Source organism: Balaenoptera musculus, chromosome 20 (assembly GCF_009873245.2).
Source record: "Balaenoptera musculus isolate JJ_BM4_2016_0621 chromosome 20, mBalMus1.pri.v3, whole genome shotgun sequence".
Lineage (NCBI taxonomy): Eukaryota > Metazoa > Chordata > Mammalia > Artiodactyla > Balaenopteridae > Balaenoptera > Balaenoptera musculus.
The window spans coordinates 48,937,132-48,950,035 of record NC_045804.1 but is presented as its reverse complement, the minus strand read 5'-3'; the positions used below and the strand labels follow the sequence as shown (position 1 = coordinate 48,950,035).

Genomic DNA, 12,904 nt, shown 5'->3' with positions numbered 1-12,904 from the left:
TGGCTAGGGAGGCTGCCTGCTGTGGGGCCCGGAGTCAGCTCTCCCCATCTCTGCATTCCACCTCCCCCGGCACTAGTGAGATGAAGTATGAGATGCCGTGAATTCTGAAAAGTGGTGATGTTGTCCCATTCGCTGCCTTTGGATGACAGTAACAAGAGGATGGTGTGTCCCTGTTCCTTCTCTCTCTCTCTCTCTCACACACACACACACACACACACACACACGCACACGCACAAATTCACACAAGAGAAGCACACAAAAAGCGTGCTTGACAAGGCAAAAATTAGCAGGAGGGAGTCCACTGAGAAGACCAAGAGGGCTGGACCAGGAAAGAAAAGAGAGACCGTGCAAAAACCATGATTAAGAAGCTGAGGGTATGTCAAAGGCACATTATGATTTGTGTCCCCCATTTAAAAAGAAAAGACAGGCAATTAGAAACGCTGGGTGCAGATGAGGCTGGGGGAAAGCTGGCCTAGAAAGTCATGAACCAAAATGTGGCTTGATTTTAATCCACTGGATGCCATGTGAGAAAGAATTCCCAGGGCTTTTGTAATAGAAATGTCTCAAATGGCTGCTGCAGTTTGGGTGGGGGGGGGGGGTCTCCAGTTGTTTGAGTTCAACACCTCCTCAACTACTAATGCCAGGGTGTCTCCCACCACACTTCACGGGGGTCCGGGCCCCTACCCCTCTTTGTTCTTGGGCTTGCAAATGTCCTGGGGCCTCAGGAGGGGAGCCTTCCACCCAGGATGCACTGGACAGGACCACACAGGGTCCTGGGATACATTCAGGCATCAATCCCGCTGGGGGGACCACAAATGAAGTGAGATCTTCACTGTCCCCAGGAAAAGGGGAAGTAGTGGGGACGCTGCACACAGAATATGGACAGGACAGTGGAGGCTGGGAAGCTTGCAGACCACAGTTCCTGTCCTCAAATAATGCCATTTGCCGGGCTCGTCATCTGCTTCTGAACTGCCCCTGAGACTCTGGCTGTCCAGACAGCACCCAGGCCTGTTTTCAGGGCAGCCAGGAGCAGGTGAAGGTCCCCTCTGCTCTCATCCCACAGCCTCCACCCTGCTCCTCCTTCTCTAGCTCAGAGCCTTCTTTCTGGCCTCAGGACATTCCTCCCTTCCGTCTTCTGCAGGTCATAATGTCCCCTTCCTTGGACTTCCTTTAAAATCTCTACCTGGTCCTCTGACAGTATACCTGGCAGCCCTTCAGACACCGAGCCTGATTCAACCAAAAATCAACCCTCTTTCCTCCACGGTCGGCGGACTTAAACCTCAAATCTCCTAGTGCCACAAAAGGGAAGAACAAGGAGGGTAAAAATCCCATGTTAAAATAGACGCTGCCACTCCAATAGCCAGGAATATCCTCATTCTGGTGGTCCAGGGGTCATGAATTTGGAACCACAGGAAATTGCAATCACACTACACGGCCATATTCAGGTAAATGATGTCTATTGATTTTTCAGATTTTAGGGTCAACCGGCGGACAAAGCATAGAAGACTTCATTTTGGTGACAGACAGAACACAGACGTTAACAGCGGGGATGATGGGAGAGTAAAGGTACATCAAACCGGTTAGGGAGGAAGAAGTGGGAGATGAGAGGGGAGGTCCCAATGCTGCCACCCTCATCCTACACAGAAGAGAGTCCCTGCGGCCCAGCAGAGAGCTCTAGGTGAAGAATAAATACCAAGTTACAAAAATAACCAAGCAAAGAACCAGCAATGTAACTATCTGAAATTAGGAGAAGGGGAGGGAAGGAAGGGATCAGAAAGCATCAAAGCATTTAATTCTCACTTTTCAATGACGTGAGGTAAAAAGCACACGTGGGGAAGCTGATTTAAATATATGGAGATAGAGAAAACTACCAAAAGAGTGAAAAACAGGGTCCATTAAAACTGCTAGCTCTAGGCTAAGGGATGGGAGAGGTAGGGCAGGAAACTTCATTTTTATCCATAAGCTCTTCTGTGCCCTTTGGGGTTTTTTGGGGGGTTTTCTGTTAACCCTGGCATGTATCAATAAAAAATGTTGCTTGCCACGTTAGTAAACAAAGGATGTTGTAGCCACTCACAATGTGCACCCTGAGAGGATTCAGGATGGAGAAAAGCAGGATATTGAGCCTACATATAATAGTTAAGGTGTATCTCAAAGGAATGTTTTCAAGGAGCCCAGACTCTTGCATCTTCCCATACCTAGAAAAGTGCGAAACTCATTAACTTGAGGTGTCTGATTTTCTTTCATTAACGGTAACCTTTTGAAGTTCCGACTATCTGGTCTTTGTTACAAGAACTGCACATCCTGGCTCCTTCCTTACCTCTTCGGAGCAGTCCCTCAGGGCTATCTGAGAGGCTGTCTTCTGGGGCGGGAGTCCTCATAAAAGTCCGCTGAATAAAACATAATTCTCAACCTCTAGGTTGTGCCTTACTTTTTCAGTCGACACATGCATTATTTTGACTTTTAAAATTAAAAGTTTAAAAAGTGACACCAAACTCCTGGCCAACTGAACCAGAAACGGCCAGGCCATCTGCTAGCTGCCCAGTGCCCTGCTGTCCGGCTGGGGCGGAGGGGTCAGTGCGCGGCGAAGGGGCGGCGGGCTGGCGAGGGTGGGGGAGGGGCCGATGGCGGCGGGGGCCGGAAGCGGGAGGCCTGGCGCCTGCGCACTAGCCCAGCATGTTCCGGCAGCGCAGGCGCTCTTCCTCGCGTTTCTCCTCCAGGCGGTTCTCCAGCAGCCTCAGCTCCCTGCGCACCACCTTCCGCATGGACGGCTCCAGCTCCAGCACTTTCTCCAGGTCCGCCTTGGCCTCTGCCTCATTCCACACCTCGGCGTGAGCCCGGGCCCGCACATAGTAGGCCTTCGCGATGCCTGCGGGGAAGATCCAGCTGGACCCGCCACCCAGCCCCAGAGGCAGCCCCGACCCCGTGCCCGGCGGGGCTTGGCCAGCTGACACAACCCTTAACCTTGACCCTGATCCTTAACCTCTCTGTACCTCCAGAGCCCGTCTCCTCCACTCTAAAATACGGACGGTAATAATCGCAGTACCTACTTCCCTCCCTTCCGCGGACCCTTCCAAGGCCCTGCAACTAATTTTACATTCACAACTTTCTATTCTTTTCTTACAGAAGCGCCCCAAATGGTGCAAGCTCCAGGCCCAATCCCTGCACCTGTCCCTTACGGTCACTATAAGGATTAAATGAAATGATAAATGCAGAGAATTTAGCGTGTGACGCAGAGTAAGTGATGTTGTAACGTTCTTCAAACATCGTCTTCACAAGTATCGCCATATCCGCGCATCACGGATCCTAGAATGTACTTAATATTGTTCTCTGTATTGATTGCCCCCATTTTTAAAACCCGTTTACCGCTGCACACAGGTTTGGTGAACTGCTTATATTTTGCCCTAATGCACCTTAAAATAAAATATCTCCCACAATAAGTACAGCTCATTCATTACCTGTGGTATCGTTATAGGCTTGGGAAAACCCTGCTGCGTGGAGGCGAGTTTTGATGCCCTGACAGGGTCAGAAGAGAAGGCCCCGGAGGTCTGTGCACGTGACTCCGGGCCCCTGGGCGGGATTGGGCGCCCCTCCCCGCCCCCCCCAGCCCCGGACCCGCTTCACGCCGCCCACCTGGGTGGTGCCGGAGGATGTCACTGGTGTGCTCCAGCACCTCGTAGTACTCGCCCTTCTTCAGCAGACATTGGCAGTAGTTCAGGATCAGGGTGTTGATCATCTTCTCCAGCTTCAGCCACTGCACCTCCCAGGGTTTCTCCTGCCCGGTGAAGAAAGGTCTGCGGCTGCCCTGCCCCCACCCCTCTCCCCCCGCGCGCAGGGCCAGTGCAGGGCTGCTCCTCCCACGTGCACCCCGCTTCCCAACCCCCTGGCGGCAGCCTCCCACCTTGGTCTGCAGGTTCCTCAGGCAGACGATGGCTTCCTGGTACTTGGTAGAAGCCTCCTCGTAGCGGCCCAGCTTGAAGAGCCGGTTTCCTTCTCCATGGAGGATGGGCACCGCCTGCATCTTCTCATCTTTACTCAGGTTCCAGGTCTCCCTCTGGTACTGGCTGGGGGCCTCCACCTGCCCCAAGAGCTGCAGGTCAGTAAGGCAGGGACCCCGAGTGCTCGAAGCCCAGCAGGGCAGGCCCTTTCCCTTGCAGGGGACCAGAGAAAGTGGACCCAGCACGTCTTGCTGAAGTCATTTCTTCATTTTCCACAGTGAAGATGGCGGGCCGAATCATGCTTGCTGGCCAAACACGTACAAACGGGGGAAGAAAGCAAGAAGCCCCCCACCCAGGGCCTTACCCTAGATCAGAGCCTTTGTGCAAATTAAGAAAAGGTACTCCCTTGTCAACACACTTTAACTTCTAATATTCAGAAAATTGCCATGATACTCATTTCATTAGAACAGGACACCTTATTGCCTGTTGGAATCTGTTGGAAAAATATTATTATAAAAGCACAAATATATAATGTCTCTAATGAGCACCTTAGAAGGAATGCCCTCTTGCAGTGCACAAGCCACACAACTGTTCAAGCAGGCCCCTTGGTGACACAGTTCTTATTTATTTGCACTCACCCATGTAACCCTCAGGCTGAGCCTCAGCCTTGGCCATTAGCTGAGTCCTGCCCTGGTTTGACCCTCTCCCACCACCCCACAGACAAGGGCCATCAATCATTCTGGGGTCTGGGGGAGAGACTGTGGATGGTTCCGTGCAGCCTCTCCCACTACTGGAGAATGAGATCGGAACCCACAAACCATAGGGACTGGGGCTGAGGATGTAATTCTAGACTTTTGGAAAAAAAGGGAAGTAGATAACCAATAGAAATAAAATGCCTCCAAGAAGAAAATAACATTTTTAAAAATTAGTCCCAAAAGGGCTTTTCCCTTGGAAAAGGCAAAGTACCGTTTTTTTGGGGGGGGAGGGGTCCAATTCCAGTTCCCCTGTGGTTTATGAACCCTTTATCGTTCTCTAAAGAGGAACTGGGTGATGTCCAGTGACCCGTGGGGCTGGGCTCCCCTTGATGCCCACTGACCCCTGTTGCTCTTCGATGCTGGGACGGTACCTGCCCCGCCTCCCATGCCCCAGGGTCACACCTGCAGCAGCTCTATTACGAAGATCAGTGGCTGCGGCTCCTTCTGCAGCTCATCCAGGTCCTCGTAGCCCAGTGTGTGGTAGGCGAACATGTTGGCCAACCCACACGTGTGCACGTGCCACTCAGTGGGGTCCTTGCCCTCCGCCATCTGCCGCAGGCTCCGGGACAGGATAGGGTAGACCCCTGTGTGCTGTGGGGAAAATTGGGCGGATGGCATCAGGCTGTCTGCTCAGAGCCAGCTGGACCACAGAGAGCCCCACTCTGGGGCCCCCCCAGAGCAGGACTCCTGCTCTCTCCCTACACCTGCCCCATGGCTGTTACTACTCATCACCCCAGCGTACCCCCACTAATCACTGTGGTTACCTGTGTGCCAGGGAGAGCGCGCTACACCTATTAGCTCCTTTAATCCTTAAGGTGACCCAACGAGGGAGGCGCTACTATTCTCCCCATTTTAGAGATGTGGGAACTAGAGCCCAGAGAGGTTAAGTGATTTGCTTAAGGTCACACAGCTAGGAAATGAGAGTCAGGATTCAAACCCAGCTCCGGGGACCATGCTTTAGCCACAATGCTATGCTACCTCTTGCTGGCCCTTGCGGTCGACTCTAACGGGTTTCTCTCCCAAGGAGACCCTCAGTCCATGAAGCCTGTGACCCACAGGGATGGGAGCATGGAGAGCTGTGGAAGGAGCAGGGCTCTGGGCCCACGAGGGCCGGGTTGGTGTCCTGATGGTGCTGCTGACTGGCAGTGAGTCCAGGTCACTGCAGCTCCCTGAGCTCCCATCCCCTGGGTTGCACCCATCTGATAGTGAGGCTGGTGTAGGGGTTAAATAAATGAGATGGTGCAGATATAGGGCCAGCTCACCACAGCTTCCCCCAGCACCAGGAGCTGGGATGGCCACCCTCAGGGTGGAAGAAGGCTAGGAAAATCAGCTGCTTGGCATCAGGCAAGGCCTGTAGCATTTTAGGCCATCTTAGGCCTCAGCTGCCCCATCTGTGAGCTGGGATGCCCCACAGACGAGCTCTGAGAACCGCTCTCCAGGGGCTGGGTTCTGAGATGGCCCATCTCAGGCTCCTGCGCCGCAACTCCAGTAAAGACACACCACTGGGAAAGTGAAGGGGCAGGAATGGTTCAGCTTGGCCTCCAAGTCACCAGCAAGGGGATGAAGGTCACCCCCTCCCTGCCTCCACCAGCCAGGATTAGCCCGGAGTACCTTCGGCTTCTTTGTGAGCTGGGTGACCAGATGGCAGTTAAGCCTGTTGAGATTAAAGCTGGATGAAGAGAGGGAGGGGCCCCCCCGGGAACAGCTTGCTGGGGGGAGGGCGCACTCCTGGCCCTCACGTAGCAGCCCCAGCTTGCAGCCCCCTGCCTCCCAGAAAGTCAGTGCTGAGCTGCTGACCCCAGGAATGGGAGGCTGCTTGGACATGACCTCAGACCAATGCCTTGTCCCATTAGCCACCTGCCACCCTAGCGCGACCAGGGATGCTGGTTGGCACGGTGGACTGTAGGATGCCACCGGGAGTGGGCAGAAGTCCCAAGAAGAAGGATACAGGCCAGAAGAAGGAGCAGAACTCCAGGGCCCCGCACCCACCTCTGTAGCACCTCCGCTGAGACTGGGCAGGGGAACCCCAGCACCACTGCCCCTCTCTGGGGCTTCAAGGCCACAGCCTGTTTCTGTCTGAGGGGCTCTATCTATCTGGAAATCGCAAACTGGCATCCTGGAGGCCACATTCAGCTCCCATATTCATTTTGTTTTATCCTTCACATGGTGGGGTTTTTGTGTTAATTAGTTGCCAACACTTAAGCACTGAGAGAATTCATGGACTAATGAAAATCTCTGGTTTGTCTCTAAAACTCAGACTATCCAGCCACACCCGACCTGCCCCTTTCACACAGCAGCCATCCCGTTGGAGCTGAGGAGCAGCTGCCCCCTGTGGATGGAGCAGATGACCTTCAGTCACCCAGGGGCCCTGGCCCTTGTGGTATTTGAGTTTGCAACCCCTGGCCTCACTAGACTGGGCACCAACAGAAAATTCCTCGTAGAGACCAGTGTGCTCCCTGGGTAGAGGGGGTGGTAGTGCATTTCAGGGCAGAAGCTCCCAGAGCCCCTGACGGCCCCTGCCTCTTCACACTCCCTGGCCTGGATGCTACCTCTCTTCCCACTTCTAGGCCTGGTGAACTCCTATTCATCCTTCAACACCCAGCTCAATGTCATCTTCTTGAAAAAATCCCAGTGTGCTCCCCTCCTGTGGCTCTATACCAATCTGTCCTCACTCATTTATATTGTGGTGCTACCTGCCCTGCATTGTAATTGCTTAGTTGTCTGCTCCTCCTCCAGAATTCAAGTTCCTTCAGGGATGGGGACTTTGCCTGTTTAGCCTCTAACACCTAGCACAGGCCAAACCTGGTGCACTGAATGTTTTCAGATAGATAGACCTACAGATAGATGACGGGTGGATGCTTAGTGATGGAAGAATGGATTATGAATAATTCTGGTTGAAGGGAAGGATGGATGAATTGATGCCTAAGTGTGTGGATAGAAGGATGGATAAAACATGGATGCATAGGTGGGTAAATGACTCTGGAAAGTGTGTGTATGTGTGTGTGTGTGTGTGTGTGTGTGTGCATGCGCAATCATAGCAGCTGTGAGCTGGGGGGAGATGAGGGGGACTATTGGAAAAACCAGTAATCATCGTGGCATAAAAATTACCAGCCTGTGAGATGGGCAGTGCACTCATGTGACCACTAATGTGATCAAAAGAACACAGAGTCCACAGGAAACCAAGAACCATGCCCACATTACGGGAATAACCTCAGCTTATGGTTTTGCAAACAACAAATCAATCAACCCATCAAAGAATTTGACAGCCTTTTATGCACTCAGCACTCCTACATTAGCAAATATGCATCCTATGGAGAAGGGGCCCTTGTTGGTGACCAAGCTTTGTCTAACATATGGCCTAAATTACGGGCACATCTGGGTCTGAAAAAGTACAGTAGCCCTATAAGCAAAGTCAATAGATACCATTTTAAACTAATTGAAACCACAAAGAAGCCGATTTTCTGAAGACTCGACTTGTTAAAAATAAAACATCTTTTAAAAAATTAAAACATCAGGATAAAAAGTAACATAAGGACTGGTACAAAGAAAAGATGCTCAACTAATATTTGCTAAGTGAATGAAGAAATGAATAACACGTTGGCTAGGATCCCCTAGGGGTAGAGGATGGCGTTGCAGCCTGGCTCTATTAGACATTGTAACCGGAAACAGTGCATAAGGAGGGGACCAGGGATCCATCCCTGATCCTATCCCTTAGCTTGTTTGACCCAGAGCAAGTTACTTTCCTCCTCTGAGTCCTTTTTTTAAAATATTTATTTATTTATTTGGTTGCACTGGGTCTTAGTTGCAGCACGTAAGAACTTTAGTTGTGGCATGTGGCATCTAGTTCCCTGACCAAGGATTGAACCCAGGCACCCCCCTGCATTGGGAGCGCAGAGCCTTAGCCACTGGACCACCAGGGAAGTCCTCCTTCTCTGAGTCTTATACTTCCTCATCAGTAAATCAAGGAAGTTAGTCTCTAGAATGCTTCTAGCTCAAAATAATAAGCTCCCACTTCTCAGTTGCCCTGTACCATGATTTGCCCTAGTGTACATCAGATCATGTAATCCCCACAACAGCCCCTTAACACGGGGATTTGTTAATTTATAGATGAGGAAATGGAACGCTAGTAGGGAAAAGGGACTTCCCCAGGGTCACACAGCTAATAAATGAGCAGAGTTCAAATTCCGGTCTCTCTTTCTCTCTCAAATTGCTTTTTCAAAAAGTCAGTGGCTCCTGGTGAAATAATGAATCTGGGCATCCACGCAGAATCCAATAATCCTTCCCAAAAGTGAGGGCTGTAAGGTGGGCCCTGCACCCACATCCCACCAGCCGGCCTTGACATCGATCGTCACTTTAGCAGCACCTATTCTTTTGGGGGAATCCATCTTCATCGCTACCGTAGCTGAGAAGGAGCAGGCAGGGTTCTCTCTCCAGAGTTTTGTTTTACCCTCTCTTTCCTGAAACACAGCAGCCCTGCAAAGCGGATGGGTGGGGCCTACTTACGATGGTGTCACACCAGAACTCGGCCACCTCACTGACCCGCATGGACGTCAGCAGGATCTCCCAGACCTCCAGCTTGAACATGTTCCCGATGATGATGTGCATGGGATGGCCCACCTGCTTGCTGTCATCTATCACCGTCCGCTCCTCATCACATTTCAGGGTTCGGAAATGAAAGGTCACCTGGTCACCAAGAGAGCAGACCCTGGTCTAGACATACCTCCCGAGGCCCAGCAGAAGCCACCCCTATCACCGACTCCCTGGGCTGTCCTCTCCCAGCCCCAATCAGACCTTAGGGCATCCCCCGCCAGCCTGTACTCCCCCACTCCCTCCTAAAGGACCCCATCCCACTCTCGACAGCTCTGCACGTCGGGAAGTCCTTCCTTAAACACGCCCTAGATCTGAGGCCGCAGACCCAGACACATCCATCATCCATCTAGGAGCCCACCAGAGATTCCCGGACAAACACCCTGGGCCCTGAAGGCCCTTCCTTCTCCCTCAGCATTTGGGACTTCAGAAAATTCCCAAAGCCCCACCCGCACTCCACGCTGAAGTTTAATTGAAGTTTAATTTGCAAAGTATCAAAAACACCCCGTGAATGGGCACCACTTCAGAGCTACCCAGATGCCTGGGGCAGAGGGAAGGGGAGGGGCGGTTGATAATTCCAGCAAGGACCTCCTGGCCATTTGTTGGCAAAGCTGACGAAGGCTGTTTGCAGTGCCCTGTGGCCAAGCTGGAATGCAGAAGGCTGCCATGGGGGCTTTTAACTGGTCTGGGGGGCGGGGGGGCGGGCCCCACTCACTCGGGCTCCGGTGATGAAGTTTGGGAGCTCCCCCGTGCCCCCATGCAGAATGGTTTTCTTGATCCCTTCCACGTTGAGGAGCAGAGCGGCGTCCATGGCTCCAGGTGCGGGGTGACGTCCAGCCCAGCTGAGATAATCTGCCTAGAGGAAGGCACTTAGGTGGCTGAGCGGGGGAAGGGCGGGGGCGGGGCGGAGCGGGGGTTGGGTGTGAATGCGAGGGATAAGGTGAGGCCACTCCGGGCAGGCTGGCCGCTGCCCCGTTCTCTGCTTCTAGCAGTGATGCAGGGACCCTGCCTGACATCCACTCTTACTGCCTCAGCTTCTGTTCTAGCCCTCCCTAAGGAGGAGGGAAGACAGCTGGAGCTTTCTTAAAGTAGACAGGGGGGGACTTCCCTGGTGGTCCAGTGGTTAAGACTCCGGGATCCCAATGCAGGGGGCCTGGGTTCAATCCCTGGTCAAGGAACTAGATCACGAACACAGCAAAGAACATCCCACATGCGGCAACAAAGATCCGCGTGCTGCAGCTAAGACCCCGCGCAGCCAAATAAATAAATATTAAAAAAAAAAAAAAAAAAAAGAAGAAGAAGAAGAAGACAGGGGATGAGGAGTAGCAGCAGGAGAGAGGCCTCCGGCCACTGAAGGAGGAAAGGAGGGGGCACCGGAAGCCCCCTTTGCCCTGCCTGGTCCTGGAGCGTTGGTCCTGGTCTCAGACTCTTAGTCCCTTTGGAGCCCAGGCCGGGGTGCAGTCCTGCTTCCCTCTTTTCTGTGTCCCGCTATCTCCTCCCCAAGATCTGCCCGCAGGTTTCTGGCTTGGGAGAGCGCTAGACGGAGTAAGAGAAGAGGAGCACGTTTGGAGAAAGCTGAGGAACCCCCACCAGCCATGCTCCTGTCTCCCCTACAGGTCTGGCTGAGGACAGTGAGCTCTCCCGTCCCCTTTGCGGGGTCTCATCCCTGTGCCCTGGCACCCAGGCAGAGCTTATTCTGGGCATTTGGGGTTTAAAAGTGAAAAATGATGTGAAGACGTGGTGTTTGGCGCCACCTTGTGGCCAGTTCAAGTTCTCATGCCTCGGCTCCCCCAGGCCTTGAGGGTGATAAGGATTCTGAGCAGCACAAAACGTGCTCTTCTTGACCAGAGGCTGTGTTACAGGGAGCAGGGACACAGGACCCTGCCACAGGGAGAGACGAGAACACGGCACTAGGAGCCCAGGAGAGCTGCGTTCAAAGGGCTGAGCCCACCTCTTATTTCCTGACCTTGTGGCTTTGGGTATCTCTCACCCTATCTCCACTTTCCCAACTGAAATGGGAAAATCGACCTCTCCTGCCTCCCTCTCTGTGAAATTGAGAAGTTTCCCTGAAAAGTGAGTGGGACCCCCAAACCCAGCATCCCTAAAAGTTTTGACTCCCATGAGGAACCACTGGCATACAGCAGGGCCAAGCCTGGGCCAACTGGTCTGGGCCACAAACCCAGACTGGAGCAGCCCAATCACCCCTCCAGGACCCCTCCCTGAGTGCTCAGAACCTCCCCACTGTGGGCCCAGCTCCATCTCTCTCTGGGGACAGGGGATAAGGTGGAGGGGGGTTGCAGAGGTCCTCCTTTTCTGTTCCATTCTTTCTGCAGCCACATAGCAACCCAGAGCAGTCTGCATGCGTAGGAGGTAAGATGGATACTTAGATGGTAAAACTACAAAGAAAAATCAGAGCGATTCCCATAAAAGTCAAGGGAGAGAGGACCAGAGCAGGGGCAGTGGTTGCTTCTGGGGTCCTGGCAATATTCTGTTTCTTCACCCAGGTGATGGTTACATGGGTGTTGGCTTTATAAGTATTCATGCTACTAGCCTTTACGTTTTAGGCATTTTTCTGTCCGTGATATCATTCACAATGGAAGAAAAAGTTCTAATTGGGTCTCACCTTGCTCAAAACTCTCCCTCTGTTTCAATTGCTTCCCTTTGCAGAGAGTCGAAAGGCACACATGGGGACTTCCCTGCGGTCTAGTGGTTAGGACCCCACGCTCCCATTGTAGGGGAGGGACGTGGGTTCAATCCCTGGTCAGGGATGTAAGATCCCACATGCCACATGGTGTGGCCAAAAAAAAAGAAAAAAAGAACGAAAGGCGCACATGGATTGCAGAAATACCTAGGGGTTGAACTGACAAATTTGGCTCATGGTTGGCAAGGGTGAGGGGTACAAGCAGAAGGGGGTGTTGAAGCCGAGGCCGGAAGTTTCAGTTTCACTGCTTCGAAAAATGAGGTGCTCAGGCCACAGCCTCCAGAGGGACCCCCAGCCACTGTTGGGCCCACAAACTAACCTCCTAATGGACTTCATAAAAATGCAATTCTAATAACTTCAATCCCCTCTGAAAATTCAACAAAGGCTTCCCACCACCATCAGGATAAATTCTAAGCTCTTTCCCTGGCTGATGGGGTCCTTCAAGCCCTGCCTCTTGCCATCCGGCTCCTGGCCTCTCCATCTCGCTCAGACTTCCTCTGCTCCTGGAACTTGATGGAGCTCTGGCCTCCCAACATCGGCCTTTGCGGATCCCTCTATTGGAAATCCTCTTCGGCTTTGTCCCCCTAACTCATCAGCTAAAACATCATATGCTAAGGGAAGCCTGCCCCGACCCCCCAGCTCCAGTGGGTTCCCCATTCCTTTTACACCCTCTCATCATCCCCTAGCACCTCACATTCATGACATTTTGCACAGTTTAATGTCTGCTTCTTGCATCACACTGGCAGTTCCATGAGGTCAAGGTAACTGGTGGAAGTTTTCTGTTGGACAGGGAGCCTTCAGGGCAGGGCAGGGCTGGAGCTCCTTCTCCTCCTCCAACCTCCTCCCCAACAGAGGCAAGGATGGAGCTGGACCCAGAAAGCCTCAGCCTGGAACCACGGACTGGTTTTTCCTCCTTACAAGGAGGA

General features: G+C 52.7%; 1 protein-coding gene across 1 annotated transcript; it reads right to left on the bottom strand.

The window, feature by feature from the left end:
* Positions 1 to 2,663: 2,663 nt before the first annotated feature.
* AIPL1 (aryl hydrocarbon receptor interacting protein like 1) lies at positions 2,664 to 10,088 on the bottom strand. The gene is made up of 6 exons (XM_036837608.1): positions 9,993 to 10,088; positions 9,194 to 9,373; positions 5,093 to 5,281; positions 3,899 to 4,075; positions 3,631 to 3,772; positions 2,664 to 2,866 (listed from the first exon to the last, which is right to left on the bottom strand). The coding sequence occupies exons 1-6, from the start codon at positions 10,086 to 10,088 to the stop codon at positions 2,664 to 2,666; spliced, it is 987 nt and encodes a 328-aa protein (XP_036693503.1).
* Between the last annotated feature and the right edge of the window lie 2,816 nt (positions 10,089 to 12,904).

Bases quoted from the DNA above. Each gene is read 5' to 3' on its own strand.
- AIPL1 (XM_036837608.1), bottom strand. From the start codon at position 10,088: ATGGACGCCGCTCTGCTCCTCAACGTGGAAGGGATCAAGAAAACCATT. The intron at 3,773-3,898 runs GTGGGAGGCTGC...TTCACCGGGCAG, and splicing joins TGAGGAACCTGCAGACCAAG to GAGAAACCCTGGGAGGTGCA. The intron at 2,867-3,630 runs GTGGGCGGCGTG...TCTTCCCCGCAG, and splicing joins CATCCTCCGGCACCACCCAG to GCATCGCGAAGGCCTACTAT.